Source organism: Megascapheus bottae, chromosome 17 (genome assembly GCF_031878675.1).
Source record: "Megascapheus bottae isolate mThoBot1 chromosome 17, mThoBot2.hap1, whole genome shotgun sequence".
Lineage (NCBI taxonomy): Eukaryota > Metazoa > Chordata > Mammalia > Rodentia > Geomyidae > Megascapheus > Megascapheus bottae.
Window position 1 is genome coordinate 49,423,091 of NC_143525.1, and position 17,268 is coordinate 49,440,358.

Sequence of the window (17,268 nt, forward strand, 5' to 3'; positions counted from 1 at the left end):
CCTGAGCCCATAGCTTCCTCTATCAGCTGCCTGCTCAGGAACACGGTGTACTTGCTGGTCAGCCCACCAGCTGGCCCTGTCCTCCCTGCTGTGCTCTCAAGCCAGCCCAGTCACACAGACCGTGGTCACGCACCTCTGGGTAGCGGGAGTAGCTGAGTCCCTCCTTGGCACTCCAGTCCCCAGGCCTTAGCCACACAGTCAGGGCAGTTCCAGACACAGCCTGAATACACTGCTATACCTTGGCTCACTACAACACCCAGCCTGGAGACCCTGGAAACAGCTGCCCATGCCCCTGCTCAGCTCCAGCCAGGGGCCCTGCCCTGCCCGAGGGCTGGTGCTCTGCCTAGGGACATGGGTGACAGTTGTCAGCACAGCACTGAGACACCAGGGCGGGACGCCCGCTTCTCTTGGGTCCAGACAAGCAGCACCCTACACCCATCACCTACCAGACCAAGGCCTGGGCACAGACGTGAGGGCAGCCATATGCAGCCCACACTGGGGGCAGGTGGTGCCACCCCCGTGCCTGCTAGGGACCCTCTCCCCAGGCCAGGGTGTACAGGCAGGAGGCGAACTTCTCTCCCCCATGCTCGTCTAAGGGCCAGCAAAGGAACATCACCACGGGGCACCCTTAACCCAGACCAAGAAACCCCCCAGCCTCAGGGGTCTGCACCCTCGGAAAGTAGGGCTGATGCTCCCCCCCCCCACTATGTTTCAAATCACCATGTGATGCGCTGATACCAAATGCCCAGAAGAGGCAAAGAGGCAGGACAGAAGGCAGGGCCCCGGCGGGGAGAGACCAGGCGCCCGGTACCTGACAAGAAGGCCCAGGAGGTAGGGACATGGCACACGTGTGCCTACCTAGCAACTTGGCGACACACTTCACGCTACAGGGACTGTCCCACTAAGAGCCAAGGCTCACCTGCACACTCAGGTTCACTCATGCACTTTGCACTGGTTTTTTTTTTGTGGGTCACAGGTCTTGAGCTTGGCCTGGACACTGTCCCTGAGCTCTTCAGCTCAAGGCTACTGCCCTATCCTTAAGCCAAGCCCCCCACTTCCCATTTTCTAGAGGTGAGTTGAAGACGAGTCTCGTGTCGTTTTGTGCCCAGGCTGGCTTTGAACCTTGATCCTCAGATCTCGGCCTCCTGAGTAGCTAGGATGACAGGCGTGAGCCACCAGCCTGGCTCACTTTTCACCTACTTAAAGGTGAGAATAGTGATGATAAAAAAAAAACAAACCACCGATACAAATTATCAAAAGGAAGGGGAGGAGAATGCATGGAAGAACTTGCCTAATCTGTCACCTGTGACCCCTGGCTGCTCCCCCGCTGGGCACCCAGAGTCCCAAGTCCTCAGTCACAGGGTGAGAGCTCCAGACACACAGCCACGAGAGACTAGACCACCCCACCTTCTACACCCAGGCTTCACCCGGCGCTGCAGGCCCAGAGACCCTCATACCCTCTGGTGGGGCTAGAGGGGATGCCCTATGGGGACAGGCGGGTATGATAGCAGGCCAAGAGAGGAAACAGTGCCTTCTATTCTCCAGGCACCAACGGGCCTAGGATGGGGCCCCACCGTGTTCCAGCTGCTTACTTAGCATCTACTATGTGCCCTGGGGAAACAACAGTGAGCAACCCAGACAGAAAGTCTTCCCTTCTGTACAGAGGGGGCCAGGCACACAAATAAGCATATCATGTGTCAGCTATGGACTAATGCGATGAAGAAAAATAGAGCAAGGGAGGCCGGGAGGGAGGGAAGGAGGCAGGGAGGGAGGTGGAGGGTGCTGGGCAACTGCCCAGAAAAGGCTCCAGAGAGCAGGCACAGTGAAGCCTGATGGCAGTGGGAGCAGGTGGTAGGCTCGGAGGGGCTGGGGGAGAGGCAGGCACTGTCAGGGCCAGGGCAGAGGCTGGTACTGCCTGGTGAGTACCCTGCTTCCCACTGCCAGGCCGGACACACCCTACCCACCTTCACGCGACCCTGCTCCCCTGGTACCCCTCTCCCTGACCCTGGCCCTGAGCCTGGAGTTGTCCCAGTATTCTGGTCCCTGTACTCAGCAGCATCTCGAGAAGGCCCACGCCCTTGCCACACACAGCCAGCTGCTCGTGAGAAGGACCCAGGACATGGGCCGGGTGTGAGTGAGGGAAGCTGAATGTCCAGCCTCTTGCCATGAGCACGGGGCAGGCCGGCTTTGGTCTGGTGGGATGGGAAGGCGGGACCGGGGGGCCTGCAGCGCAGGATAGGTGTCAGAGAACACACAGCAGGGCAGGGCTTCTGGAGGCCAGGGCCCTGTGCTTCGAGCTGGCAGGACCAGAGCACCCGAAGCCCCTCCCGTGCCCAAGTGGGGAAGGGAAGGGCACACCTCCAACAGGGCCCGGTGGAGGGCTCAAAAGCACTGCGAGTGTGAGGTCTGGGGAAGTTCACACCAGAGCATCTCACACACACACACACACACACAGAGGCCCTCCTTCCACAGCCACCCAGTGTACGTGCAGGCTCACCTGTCTGTCCCTTCACTCACTTTGTCCCCCTGCTTGCTCTGGGATGGTGTCACTGCCTCTTCCCAAGCTCTTGTCCTGCCGTGTTCTGGTCTGTAATGTCCCCTCCCTGGAAACCCAGCCCTGCCACTTGAAGACCTTCCATGGCTCACCACTACCCCCATGAAAAGCTTGAGCTTATCAGCCTAGACTCTGAACTATTCTAGCCATCACCCTTGCTGTGGTTTCACACATACCAGGTGCTCTGGAATCCGCCAGGTCCACCCAGGACCCATCCTGTCCAGCGATCACGGAAACTGCCACCTCTGTTTGGGGCAATCGGGCCCACAGATTCTCGGCTAGCCTCAGATGTCTGTGCCTCGCACAGCTCCCCTGAGACCCTGTCCCAGACCCTGTAGGAGCTAAGCATTGTCCTGTAGGTGTGAGCCCATGACTTAAGCAGCAACCAGCCCCATGTGCCAAAAACGTAGCTGGTGGGATTTGAGATGGGACTGAAAAGTCCCTAGAATGCCCTGAGAAGGCCGAATGTCTCAACCAGCGTCTCTGTCGATCAAATGACGCAGAGACAATACTCAGGACAGGGTTAAGTAAAATACAGCATTAAGATGTGTTTTCTTGTTGTTTTCCTGCTTTTGGTGATCAGAAAAGATACCCCCCTCCCCCTCCCCTACCCCAGCTCCATGCTATTTCTGCAGTCAGGGCTGGCCTACACCAAGAACTGGTGATACTGGCTTACAAAGGGCCAGAGAGCCCACACAGAGCGAGCACCCCATTCCAGCACAGATTCTGTGCGGTCTGCTCTGTGAAGCAAACGGAGTCTTGAAGCCCCAGGTTTCTGTGTCCCATCAGTCAGCCATCAGCTCTCCAAACATGGCTGGTGTGAACCAAAATGTGTGCAAAGTCAGCGTCCGATATCACACACCAAGCTCAGACACAAGAATGAGGAATAACTCAATTTGCTTGAGACGGATACCGTTTGGGCTATGTTGGGTTAAATTGAGTGTATTCTGGGATTCATCTCACCAGCTACATTCCACAGGGTTGCTGTGAGTCTGCCCACTGGCTGGCACTTGGCTGCAGTGGCCCAGCACTGCCCCTCAGGAGCCAGGCAGGGGGGCAGGGGGCCTCTGTGGATCCTTTGTCAAGCACCACCGCATCGACAACTGAACACTAAAAAGCACCACCTCTAGAAATACCCTTTGAGATTTGTGTTTCCACATGCATGTTCCGGCCCCGTGCTCTGTTTGTGTGCCCCGCTCTTGTGTCCACACTCTCTCACACACAGATTTGAAAAAGGCCAGCCATGATGCTGATGAGGGACCCCATACGTGTCACTGTGGGTGTGGGCTCCCTGCCCCGACACGCTGCAATTCGGCAGGGATAACAACAGTGAGGTGGTGAGCACCTCATCACACCTGAATCCTTCCTCCCGGCATGGCTCCATGGGCCAGCGGGGGAGCAGGCCTGTCCCCTTTGCGTGCTGGAAGGATAAGGGGAGAGATCGGCCAGGTTCAGGATGAACTCAGATTTTCCTGGTAATTTTTTTTGGTTGTTTAGCCTGTACTAGGACTTGAACTCAGGGTCTTGAACTCTACACCTCAAGCTTGCTTGCTCACACTGTTACTCTATCACTTAAGCCATACCCCCAGTCCTGGTTTTTGCTGCTATTTTGGAGAGACTGTCTTGCAAACTTTTCTGCCCAAGCTGACTTTGATCATAGTAGCTAGGATTACAGCAAGGAGCCTCCAGTGCCTGACTCCCTGATCCTCCCTTCCCCTTCCCTCCCCCCCTTCCCCTCCCCTCCCATCCCTTCCCTTCTTGTCAGTACAAGGGCTTGAACTCAGGGCCTGGGTTCAAGCCCTTACGTGTTTGTTCACACTTAAGCTGCAACTTCCAGTTTTTTTGGTAGTTAACGGAAGATAGGAGTCTCAGGAACTTTCCCGCCCGGCTGGCTTCAAACCTCAATCCTCCAAACTCAGCCCCCTGAGTAGCTGGGATTAAAGGTGTAAGCCACCAGTGACCATATGCAATTCTTTCTGTAGTCTCACCCTGCTCCTCTACATAGGGATATCCTAGAGTCTGTGCACAGGCGTGTGCGTGTGCATGGGCACGCGCGCGTACACACGCACACACCATACAGTCACATACACGCACGTCTCCCTCTTTATCACGGGGCCTGGCCAGGGCCACATGTGACTATCTGAGAGGGTGTCCCCAGCAACAGACCCACGCCTCCTTCTGCAGAGCGAGGCGGTGAGTCCTAGCACAACGTCCGTCCGGCTCCACCACTGTCTCGGCCTGGGCTGTTCCTCCGGGTATCTGGTGCTCGCAGGAAGTGCCCAGCAGTGCTGCACCTCCCAGGCTACTTCTGCTCCACATCCTGCCCTGCCTGTGGCCCAGCCACGCCTGTGGTGCCGCTGTCTGCAGCAGCCAAGCGTCCCCAGGACAGAATGGCGCCTCGCCTGGGGCTGACATGGCTAACGCTGCCGAGGGGACCTTGTACACGGAGGCCCTGGCTCTGCAGCTGAGCGCGTAAGGGCTGGATATGCGGCACTCGGGCCTCGCTCCAGGCCAGGGGGCTGAGCACAGGAGAGCTGGGGAGGCTCTCCCTCTACCCAGTGGGCAGGGGCTCAGTCAGGGGAGGCAGGGTCCCGCCTGTCTTCTACACCAGTGCTGTGGCAGGAAGAGTGTGTTACAGCAGTCTCCTTCCTGTCTCAGGATGGCGGGTCTAGGGGCAGCAGGCACTGGACTAACTCCCTCCTTGCCCCCCTTACCTTCCCCCTGCTGTGCTGGACAAGCTCCTGGCTTGGCGTGGCCTTGCCGCAGTGGAGCTGGGCTGCAGAGAGAGTAGCGTAGGGTGGCACTTCTTCAGGGCTGTGAGGCCGGCTGGCCGAGGTGCACAGCCTGGCCGGGGCAGGTGCAGGCAGGTGCAGTCAGGAGAGGCAGGCTGCAGCTCCCACAACCCCATGGCTCTCCGGGGAGGATGTAAAATCCTGCCTCGGAAGCTTGGCACAGAAGAGGGGCAGCCGGCTGGCTCCCATCTGCCCATCATCCATGAAGTGGGCTTTGGTGGGAGGAGGGGTGCTTTTGGTCCCCAATGTGTGGGGCTGAGCCGTGTCTGTGAGCCAGAAAGGGCAACACAGGGCACCTCTGGCACAGAGGGCAGCCTGGTGAGTAAGCTGTGGATGTACTGATCACCCCTGGGGATGGCGACCATGCTCTCTGCCTTCTTCTAAGCTCTGAGCTGTTCATGCAGGGCCGTGGAGGTTCAAAGACCCACTGCCCCAGGATCTCCTCACCTAAAGGGGCAGCACTTGCGCTTCCTTCCTCTCAGAGGCTGCTGGGCTCAGCTCTGCTGTGGCAGAACAAGGACCCCATTTTCTGCAAGTGGGTTGGGCCCCCCAGGACTGGGGGGTCAGCTGAGCGGCCTAGCTTTCTGTTCAAGTCTCAACCCCACCCGAGTCTGCTTCTAGAATGTGACTTGCTAACTTAAAGGGCCCAGGATATAGGAACAAATCTCAAGCCCTCTGGTGATGCAGACTCAGAGTCAGAGCCCCTGGTCTCAGTAGCTTCCATCTGCAGTCCTCACAGAGCCCCCAGACCTGAGAACCCACTTGGTGGACAGGTCAGCCAAGCTTGGAGGGGCCAGCCAGATTCAGGAGACCAGATCCAGGGGCCAAGAAGGCCTAGAAATTCTTGAAGGAATAAGGAGATCCAGGGGGGAAAATGGAGAGAAAATGAAGATGGAAGTAAGAAGAGAAATGAGGCAGGGGAGGAGGAGAGGCAGGGAAGCAGGGACATGCTGGGGAGATAACAGATAGGGAGAGGAGAGACAGTGGCCATGTCCTGTGAGTGTCCCTGCCCTGCCCTGCCCAATTTCCTAGACCTTACAGGGTCCCTGGGCCCCACACTGCCTGCAGCTGTCGACTTGCTCTATTATGGTGGTGGCAGTGGTGGTGGTGGTGTGTGTGCGCGCGCATGTACACAGGTACTAGAGCTTGAACTCAAGGCCTTGTGCTCTACCATGTGAGTCCCAATGGCTCCACTTCTTTTGGGCTCCCTCTGGATGTCCTACGGAGGGAATAACTGCCATAGAAAACTGCCTTCTACCCATCTCCAGGCCCGTGCTTTCCCTGCCACCCCCCCACCAATCCCCACCCTCTCCATGTTAGGACATGGAACCATGAACTCGGAAGATTTCCAAACCCTCATGTCCCATTCCCTGCCCCTTTCCCAGGAAGCCAATAGTCTACCCTGAGCCATGGTCCCAGGGACCCAGGCCCAGAGGACGGGAGACTGCAGGGCACATGGCCTGGGATTTCAGCCTCTGCCTTCTTCAAGGATGATGGCCACATACCCTTCCCAAGTTGTATGGCTCAACATGGCACTGCTGGTGTGGCAGGAGGTGATGCCCTGTGGCACCAGGGGAGAGGGGAGAGGCCACAGGCACCACGGGCAGGGCCGTGGCCACAGCATCGCCCCTTGCCCTCTGCTGACCGCCCAGCCATCAACTGGCTGATGGTGTGGTCTCATGTAGCCAAACCTGCTTCTGTGGATGTTGCATACCAGCCAGAGAGCCAGGGAGGGCGTGGGCCCTGCCCTGCTGCCCCCAACGCCAGGTCCTCGGGGAGGACTGGCTGGCCTTCCCCATCTCATCCCACAGCCTTAGCGCAGGGCGCCGGGGGGATCCCTGCCTGCGGGGAGATGAGTGTCTCGTCTCGGTCCTGGAGGAACAGCCTAAGGTGCACCCCTCAGTCCAGACGCTGCGCCACACTGCAGGGGCTTGAGGGGCCTGAACATCCCACCCACCCTGGCCCGCGCCTGCCCCAGGCCTCCCCAGGCCTCCCCAGGCCTGCGGGTGCTGGGATGTGGAGACAAGGAGCCCAGCAGGACTGTCGGGATCCCTGGTCCCATCGGGATCCCTGGTCCTCGGCTGCGGCTGTGAGCAGTCTTTAGGGTCCTAGCCCAGGCTCTGCTGGGCCCTGTGCCTGCTACATCCACCCCCCTCCCCCATCTATTCTGGTCCAGCCACACAATGTTCCCTACACCACACGCAGAGGTCCCCAGTTACCACAGGGAACAGGGAATGAGACACGACATGTGAGCGGGCCCCTGAGACAGGCCACTTACGCCTCCTCGTACAGAAGGAGTATCGACACCGTCAAGTGTCAAGGTGCTAGGAGAGCCGGCCTAAAGACCCACAGGGAAGCCAAGGAAGAGTGCAAACTACGCCGTCTCCTGCTGAGGTACCTGATCTTTTACATAGGGCTGAGAAAGCGGTTGGGAAGAGAAGGAAACTCGTGCATTCTTCACGAGACCCACACAAGCCAGAGCTGCCTGGGAAGGAAGCCAACCTGGCCTGTTACAGAACTGCCCAGTGCCTCGATCTCCCCAATTGTTAAACATGCATGTGCACGCCTGGGGCTAGCAGACTGCAGAACAAGCCTGAGTCTTCAAGACCTGAGACAGAATCCACAGGCACGACGGAGTCATTTAAGTAACCACAACACCAGGGTACAGTGGCTTTACAAGGAGCCAGGGACACTTCCAGACTGTGCAGGTAGGATATACAGTGCTGTCCTCAGTCCTGTGGTCACAGCCACCGGGTGGGTGAATCAAGTGACCTCAACAACTTGCCTGGTTAAGTTAGGGACCAGAGCTGGATAGCTAGTCCCTACCCAAGACACAGCAGCCGGGCCTGTGGCCCTCAGCAGTGATCCCACCTTGTGTCACCACGAGTGTGTCTCCCATAGGGTTTCTGGAGTCACATCAAGTCTACCAGCGACATACAGCCCAGGGCACAGAGACTAAAACTAAATGAACACCAGGACCGAGTGGAGGGTATCAGAAACAGTGCCACGTTTGCTACAGTAATTAGTCCTTATTAAAAATTGCTGTGATTAGCGGAGTTCCTCCCTTAGAGCAAAGGGAGAATGATTATGAATCAGAACAGAGCTTCCTAATGAATCTCAGAACGGACCCCAGCATTCCCCAGTCCCTCTGCGGAGCTTCTGGGCTTCACTTCTCCTGGGGACACGACTTCAGCACCTGACGTGGGGTGGGAGGTCCACATCCCCACAGAAAGTTCCGGGGTTAGCAGTGCTTGCCTCCACCATGGGGGCTCTCTGGGGTTTCACCTTGATTAAGTACATAGAGGCGGGAAAACCAACAGTACTCAGGATGCGTCCTTCAGAAAGGTCCCAGTCCTCTAACCCTCCCTGGACGGCTCCCCGCCAACGCCCAGACTCCTTTCCTCCATATCAAGGTGTCAGCCTCTTCCTTCCCCTTTCCCATCAATAATCTGCCCCCATCCCAAGCCATTTTTCCAGCCAGGCAATGGACAGAATGATAAGATTCCCATTTATAGGACACTGCGGTGTGATAATAAAGTAATTCCTGTGACAAAAAATCCCCTTTGGTGAGCTGGATTTCTTTCCTTCCTATTCTGACATCTGCCTCTGCTACAGTGCAGCCTGGGGGCTCCCCTAGTCTGTAGCCAGTGTTTCAGTCCTCCTCCTCCTCCCTCTGAATGCTGACCAACTTTGCCCCTACCCCAGGTTAGTGGCACTGTGTCAGGGTGGGTGGCCTCAGGGTCCCAGGATACCCTGGACCGGGACAACCTTGCAGGCATCGAAAATGCTTACAGTGAACAAGTATGCCACGCTGGTGGTCACTAAGTGGGGATTGCTCACGCAGGCCGGGCGGCGCAGGACCACGTCCCATACCACTTATCAAACACCAGAGCCCGGTTATCAGCCCGGTCGCCTGCTGCTGGAGGATCTCAAGTTGTCCTGAAGATAGTTAAGAGTTCTCAGAAACACCACCACCGCCGCAGAGAGAAGGACGATGACATCAGGCCCCTCTAACTAACCGTGGGACCGTCATCTCTCTGAGAAGCCTCAGCCTCACTTTTAGCCTACACAGGATGTGGCCCTTCCCGGCAGGAAAGGGTTAATAGTGCCTTCATGAAACTGAACTGAGGTGTGTGAGGTTCCCCTCGCTTTTCTTTAAATGGTGCATCTCACTGCACCTCAAACTACATCTCATGTCTTGCCTGATTTCCCATCTTCTGCTCCTGACATCAAATGGGCTGCTCAGACTGAACACGCCGCCCGCAGATAACACCAGCACTCAACGCATGCACACAAGCAAGCAGCCGACCTGCAGCCCCCAAGAGGAGGCCGGGGGAGGGGCTGGCTCTCCTCTCTAGAGGCCTGGTCAGGTGCAGCCGCAGGTCACCCCCCACGTGACTCCCCCCCCTTCGGGGCACACGGGAGATGGTCTCACTCCAGTGGCAGTCTGGGATAGCCGGGTCCCCACTTGAATGACATGATCTGTTCTGTAATGGTCCTGAACCACCAGAGCTGTGTATGTCCCCTCACAAGACGCACCCCACAAATGGCCGGAAATGGCTGCAGTAGAGGCCACCCCTGCAGACAGCCATACACAGGCAAAGGAAATGGGATGCTTCAAAGCCTGGTGCAACGGGCTTGTGCTGGTTTGCCTCGGGGCGCTCTGCCCACGGCTGACACCCATGTGAGATGGGTATGGCGCATCTCAAGTCGTCCTGCCCTCCCACTGTCCCCCACAGAAAGCTTCACGTCACTCCCAGTCAGAGGCGCCTTGAATTCCAACCCTGGAGAAACCGAGGTGTCTACCCCACCAGTCTCCACTCACCCCCACCATCGCATGGCTCTGACTCCACCACGACAGTGCCGAGGTTGGTTTGCCTGGCTCCACCTTAACTCAGCCCCTGCATTCAGCTGGGAAGACCACACTGAGGGGGGCGGGCAGCCTAAAGCAGGCTACACCAACTACAAACTGTGGGTTCACCCCCCCCCCAGGATGCTTCCTTCAAACTCAACACTGGCCACTGAACCTTCTGGAATCTTGTTCTGGGCCTGGCCTTGCTCCCTGGGTGGCCTTACCTGAGAGCTTTCCAGAAAGCATGTTCTTGGGCCAGGGAGGCCCACACATTTTCTGTGCATATGGGAACCCTGGAGGGACTGGAAAACTGATCTCTGCAGCCCAGGCTATCTATGACCCTACCAATGACTCAAATGGGCATCTGGGGGGCATGGCTTGGGCTTTGATAGTTGCCCACTGGAGGGTCTGAGGAATCCCCAGATGTCACAGGTGGTCCGAAGAAGAGGAGGCCAAGGGCTGAAGGCTCTGGTGGTAAAACATGTCCAGCCCTCTACTTCTGACCACAATGCAGAGCCCAGTCTCTTCTCTGCAGTGGGCACTAATACAGCTGGCAATCCCTGCCACAAGCAGCGACCCTGGCTCCAGAGGGGTGGGCACAGGGTCTCTGCAGCCCAAGGGCTGGTTGCCCTGTTCGGGTTCAGGGAAAGGGGGCATCCCCCTCTACCACCTCCTTTGCTGAGAGCCCCAGGGGTGCAGACAACAACCCACACCAGGGGAGCTCATGGAGGAGCCTCTAGGAAACACTCCTCCACTGCGCCTTCAGGTGTGTGTGGGGGTGGGGCCAGGGCCTCCTCCCCAGCTGGCTGCCTGGCTTAACAGGGGCCCTGACCCCCAGCAGCCTGGCCTGCGTGGCCTCTCTGCCTCTGCCTCTATGGCCACCCCAGATGCAGAGTAAGTCTTGGGAGCCCTTCTGGTGGGCCTCGTGGGCAGGCCCAGGGCTCCACAGTGAGAAGCTGTCCTAGCCCCATCAAACCTCCCTCAAGCAGCCACCCCACCTCTGCAGGCTCCAGTGGGGGGTGAGGGTGTGAATGGGGAAGAGGGCAGCGCCAGGGGGCCGGGAAGGAGGGCAGGCCCGAGGTGTGGGCGGCCAGGACGGGCGAGACCAGGGTGGGTGAGACTAGGGGACTGCAGCCCAGAGCCGGCTGGGGCCAAGCTGGGGCCAAGCTGGAGCCTGGAACCGCAGCACCCGAGGGCCTGGGGAGCGCGGGACGACCCGTGGGTGCCATGCAGGCCTGGGGCCGGGCTCATTCCGCATCGGGTGGGATCGCAGGACCCCCGCCCCCGGCACCTGGGCCAGGCGCAGGCGGACGCCGAGCTCGGCTCGCACCTCCCAGCGGGCCATCCTGGGGAGCCTGGGGGGGCTCAGGCTGGCTCAGCCGCCTGCTCCCCGCTCCCGCGCCGGCCAGAGCTTCCTGCGCAGCCCCACAGCCCGCAGAAGTCGGGCCCCAGCCCCCTCCCCGGCCGGATCTCCAGGGCCTCCCTCAGCCGTCCCACCGGGCGGGTGGCCCGCCTCCCCGAGGCCCGGCGCGCCGTCCGCGCTGCAGCAGAGCCGGCGCCCGGCCGCCACCTCCGCGCGGGCCCCCTGGCATTCCCGGCGAGGCCGGGGGCCGGGCCCGCTTCCCCGCCCCCCAAGCCCCCAGCGGCCGGGCGCGAAGTTCCCCCAAAGTGACCCCCGGCGCCGGGAACCCCCGCCCCCTCCCCGCGGGCTTCCCCGGAGACTCCGCCCGCCGCCCCCTCCCGCACCTTTGGAAAAGTTACGAGCGACGCCCGAAACTCCGCCGGCCCCCGGCCCGGCGCCGCGGGCTCCCCGGCCCCCGGCCCCCCCCCCCCCAGCCCGGGCGCCATGACGCGGGAGCGCAGCGGGGCCACCCGCGGCGACGCGGCGGCGGCGGCTGGAGCGGGGCGCACGTGCGCGGGGCCCCGGCGGCCGGGGCCGGCAGGGCCGGGGGCCGCTTACCTGTTGGAGGTAGAGGAAGGCGGGCGGGCAGGGCATGGAGTGCGGGAGCATGCTGCCGGAGTTGGACAGCAGGAGGCAGCCCGAGTTCGCCATGGAGCACAGCATGGGGCGGCAGGGGGGCGCCCGGCGGCCGCGGCAGCTCTGCGCTCGCTGCGTCCCTCGGTGTGTGCGCGCGCCCTGCCTCCCGGGCGCCCTCCCGGTCGGTGCCTCCTCCTCCTCCCCGTCGTCCGCGTCCTCCTCCTCCTCCTCCTCCTCCTCCTCCTCCCCCCGGCCTCCCCTCCCCCGCGCGGCGCTCTTTAACGCGGAGACACGGGGAGGCGCGCGGTGCGTCGGGGCCGGGCGCTGCCCCTGCCGGGCGGGGAGGCTGGGAGAGCGCGCGCGAGGACGGCCGGGAGAGGCGCGCGAGGCCGCGGGGCGCCCGGGAGCGGCGGCCAGTCCCTCCGGAGCCCCGGAGCCCGGGCCGCGCCGTGCGCGCGAGTGCGCGCGGGGGCGCGCGAGTGTGGCGGCGGAGGGGGAGGCCCGGCGCACCCCGGCCCCGAGCCGCCCCGGGGCGCTCGTCCGGCCGCGCGTGGAGGGAGCGGCTCTCCCGAGGGAGGCCGTCCCGCTCCGCTCCGCGGCGGGGAGTCGGTGATGTAATGAGGGCTGCTACGCAGAGGCTTCCGCGCGCTCCTGGCGCCTCCTGCGGGGCCGCCACCCCCTCCGCCCGCCCACCTGCTGGCCCCGACCCCGGCCGGCCGACTCGGTGGGGGCGGGGAGGCCTGGCCGCCGTGGACCCTGCCTGCGCCACACCCACACTTGGTGTCCAGACCCCCAGGAGTGGGGGCTCCCAGCGCCCACCCTCGACCCCAGATGCTGCCTCGAAGCCACGGCTCCCCCCCCACACGCTGCTGTGACACGCGGGTGAAGCCACACGCAGCATTCACGCGTGCCAGGTGACCCCATCATAGCGCAGCAGGACAAGCCACAGGTGAGCCTGCCCGGCTGTGCCGACCGGCTGCCCCCTGCCCCTGTTAGGGGTGGCCCCGCAGGACGCACGCCCAGCCTCCCCGCCTCCCGGGAGGGACAGACCCGGAGCCCCAGCCTTCCCCTCAAAGGCACCCGTGAGTTTGTGTCAGCCTGGCAAGAGGGCCTGGCTGGGACCAGGTGGTTGCTGGAAATTAAATGTAAGGGGGGAGAGGGAGCAGAGAAAATCCTCTCCCTTGCTGTGAGATCTCAGGAAAGTCACTTGTCATCTCTGGTCTGCAGTTTCTAACGGCAAATGCAGTGCAGAGCCCGTCAAGTGAGCCCTGGAGGAGAGGAGCGGGAGCCCTCTGAGTACACTGGAATGAGGCAGACAGGTCGTGTGCATTTGAGACAGGCACCTCAGAAGGAACAGAAAAGTACGTCATCTTCTCTGAGAAAGAAAGGGGGGTGTGAAATCTGGGCAGAAGGCTGACAGAAGGGTCAGGGGTCAAGGGAGCGCTGGGCGATGACCCGTGCTGACATTTCTCACCCATCCTCACAGGGGCGGCACAGGCAGCATAGGGGCTGTGCAGTGGCCTCCGTCACTCTTGCCTTTGGGCAGGACAAGGTATGAACTGGATCCCCTAGGCTCTGGCCGTGTGGAGTGTGGCTGTGTGGAGAGGCTCAGCACCCCTGGGCCAGGAGACTGGCTGCAGCTCCTCCTGGAATGGAGGAGCCCAGGGCAGGCCCCGCTGCTCAGCACAGGAGTCCCGCCACCTCAGCCACCACATTCTCGCTGCTGCACAGACCTGCCCTCCAGCCGTCCCTGCCTGGGAGGACATGCAGGAATTTGGGGAGCCCCAAACCCGGGGCTCCAAGTCACCTCTGCCTGGGAATCATTCACTCTTTAAATTGGCTGTCAGAGATCAAAGCCTCCTAGAGGATTCAGGGGTGAGTCTCAGACAGTGCCTGCTGCCCAGGCCTCTGAGATGACTCCCCCATGTCTCCTTTCTGAGATCCCTTCACGTGCATCAGCACCCAGTGTACTAAGCTAAACTTAGCTAAGCTAAGCTTGGTGCTAAGCTGTGGAGAGGAAGTTCTCTACCCTGGAGGAAGCACACTGTCTGGAGGGATACCAAGCCAATAAGCAAGCCCCGGACTCCTGCGGTGTGTGGGGGGACATCTAGACCCCTGCCCATTAACCAGCTAGTCACAGCCAGGCTCCAGAGAGAAGATGGGATGGTGGAATTTAAAAGGAAACCTCCAGGAAGAAAGCTTTGAACAACATGTCTGGCTCCTCCCTCCCTCCCTTCTTTCCTTCCTTCTGTCTTTGTGTGTGTGTGTGTGTGTGTGTGTGTGTGTGTGTGTGTGTGTGTGTGTGTGTGCATGTGTGCTCGTTCTCACCTGCTGGTACTAAGATTTGAACTTAGGCCCTGGGCCCTGTCTTTGGCTTTTTTGCTCAAGTCTCCGTCCTGGCTGGCTTTGAACTGCAGTCCTCAGATTACAGGAGTGAGATACCCGTGCCCGGCTGGTTTAGTCCGTGGCACAGGGTGGTATGCATCCCGTCTTCTACCTCCTGTTCCAGTCCTCTGGCTTCTGGAAGCAGCTGGGCACTCCACACAACAGCCCGCACTCTGCTGTGATGGTTTTTGAGTCTGTCACCCAGGCCCATCCCTTCAGTCTCAACTGCCAGGAGCCATGTCTTCCTCTCTTTGTATCTCCAGCACCAGGCCCTGGGGTAAGTGCATTGGACTGGGGTGGGAGCAGAGTTTCTCAATTCTTGGAGACTCCCCCCACCCCCCCAGCCACCCTCTGGAGCGTCTGGTGTGGGGTAGCCCTCAGCAACGGGTGGGAGGAGCCTGCCTGGAGGCTCTGCCTGCCCCCGTTCCTGGGTTGAAGGTAGGCTGGGAGCTCAGAAGAGCTGTCAACCTAGTGCAAATATTCACTACTGAAAAAAAAAGAGCCAAGGAAAAAAAATATATATCCCATTCGCCCTGAATCTGAGAAGGGCCTTGTTAGGAAAGCAGGAACGGAGCCGTAATTATTTCTGTGCTCCTGGGCACCACTATAAATATCAGGCACCTCAGAAGGCTTGGGTGGCTCGGCTTTGAGCTCTTGTGGTTCCTTCCTGTCCCATCCTGGGTCACCTTCCCCAGAAGGGGCCTGGCTGGCTGCAGACTCTGCTTCCTCCTGCACTGCGCTGGGTCTGTCTGGGCCACTCACTTTCCCTGGAGATGTGTCTTGAGTCAACTCTTGAGTCAACCTCTGAGAAATGGGAGAAAGTGTCTGGTGGGATCTGGCCCATTCAGGGTGTCTTGTGCTTTAATGGAAGATGGGATGATGCATTCTGTCTGCCTGAGACAGCAGAGCCCCTCATCTTGGAATTCCCAAGAGAGCTGCTGGGCCCCTGAGAGGTGGGGCCGGGAGGGACCCCTCCCTCCCGCCTACACTCCCTGAGGCAGGCTGGATGGGATCTTGCACTATGCATGGCACCGCCCCACCCTTTTCCTCCTTCTGAGTTCCCAGGCTGACTGTGCTAGGCCTTGGGTTTCTTCCTAGGCCGGAGCCCAGTGTGGGGCTTGGCACCAGCATCCTAGGACAGGACGAGAGGTGAGCTCACAGTCTGGTTGCAGCCCGGCTCTGCCTGGCCAAGCTGAGCTGTAAACGCCAAACACACTGTGCTTCCCGTGCATTCTGGAAAGCCCGGCCTTCCTGCCCCAACCCTGTGGTTCTTGGCATACGCTTGGGCATGAGCTCCGAGGACAAAGGCGGTAGGTGACAGTATCGAGTGGCCCATCTCCAGTGGCTCAGGGGTGACCCAACCCGACTTCTATAGGGAAGTGGTGACAATTCAATAGCCAAGGGAACCGGGTGGGAGTCGGGAAAGCCTAAAATCTCAAGGTTCCCTAGTGGACAGAGCAGTGTCAAGAAGGTGAGAATTCTTGTGTATTTTCTTCCTTTTTTTTTTTGTATATTTCTATCTAGAAATGCCTCTGATTGCAAAGGTAGTGCCTCCCTGTCTTCAAAATGCGTGTATGTGTGTGGGGGGTGTGTGTGTGTATGGGGGGTGAGTTATGCTTGTGCTTTGTCCGGCCCTAATGCTCCCAGAAAGGCAGAAAAGTTGGCAGAGCAACCCCTGTAGGGAGAGGAGATGGATTGAATGCCATGAGCTCCTGGTGCAGGCCTGGCTGGCAAGGCCACACCAGGGGCATCCAGAAGGGGGCGCACTCACACCGGCCAGAGGCTCCCCTTCCTACTGGGGGGTGGGGGGCGGGCCCTAACGCCTCTGTGCCTCTCTGCCAGGGAGTCCAGGAGCACGCAGCCCAAGACAGGCTGTAGCCAGCATCCACCTTCCAACGTGCGGGGACCCCACCCACTGATCCTATCCCCCCTGGCCCCAGCAGACTGCAGCAAGAGTACAAATCCGCGTGCAAAGGAAGTTTATTTATCTGTTTAATTAAGAGGCGTTTTCCAGCCACATTCGGGTCCATCCGTCTCACTTACAACCATGTCCCGGCAAAATTAAACATAATAAATACAGGGAGACTGAAAGCAAAGGGCACACTTGAGATATATGGGCAAAGCCAGAAGTTGCACAGGGTTGCAGCTATGAGGACATCTTTCTTTTACAAGTGTCTCTGCCCTCAGGGGCCCAGGAGCCAGAAGACTGCTCTCACAGACGGGGCTTGTGGGGGCCTCTGCTTTTGCAGCTCAGTCTTGTTGCCAAGACTTATTTATTTTAAATGAGCCCCCAGGACTTCTCCCTTCTAAGAGCAGGGCGCGCGGCACCAAGCACAAGGAGCATCTGAAATCAGGCTGCTGTGCTGGACCTCGGGGCTTGTTGGGGAAGAGGCCTTTGGCAGGGCGGCCTTGGACAGCACCTCAGTCTCCTACCGTATCCCTGCCCCGTGCTCCTGGCTAGGCAGCAGAGACTTGGAGAAACAGATCTTGGGTTCTTCAGTGCCAGTTGTGGCAGAGCTACCATTCAGTGAGTGGCCCCAGGCCCCACAGCAGCCAGAAGTGGAGGGGGGCAGGGAGAGGCAGCCTTTTAAGTTCTGCCTCTGATCCAAAGGCTCAAGGGCCTTACTCTATGCTGAAACTTCCCAGGCATAGGAGTGGCTGGGGATGGATGAAATGGTGATTTATTATTGTATTGATTGCTAACTGT

The 17,268-nt window shown here is 59.8% G+C and overlaps 1 protein-coding gene across 8 annotated transcripts in view; it reads right to left on the reverse strand.

Moving 5' to 3' along the window:
- Rbfox3 (RNA binding fox-1 homolog 3) overlaps positions 1–17,268 on the reverse strand; it is a 139,200-nt gene that overhangs the window by 60,336 nt on the left and 61,596 nt on the right. For 2 of the 8 annotated variants that reach the window (XM_090351316.1, XM_090351318.1), the window contains exon 1: positions 12,159–12,360. The exons of 1 other annotated variant lie outside the window; for it this stretch is intronic. In XM_090351316.1, the coding sequence (XP_090207442.1) occupies positions 12,159–12,263 (105 nt within the window). In that variant the 5' untranslated portion in view covers positions 12,264–12,360. Of the gene's footprint in view, positions 1–12,158; positions 12,369–17,268 lie in introns of those variants that run through there. 5 more of the 8 variants (XM_090351317.1, XM_090351321.1, XM_090351315.1 and 2 more) reach the window with 5 other exon arrangements.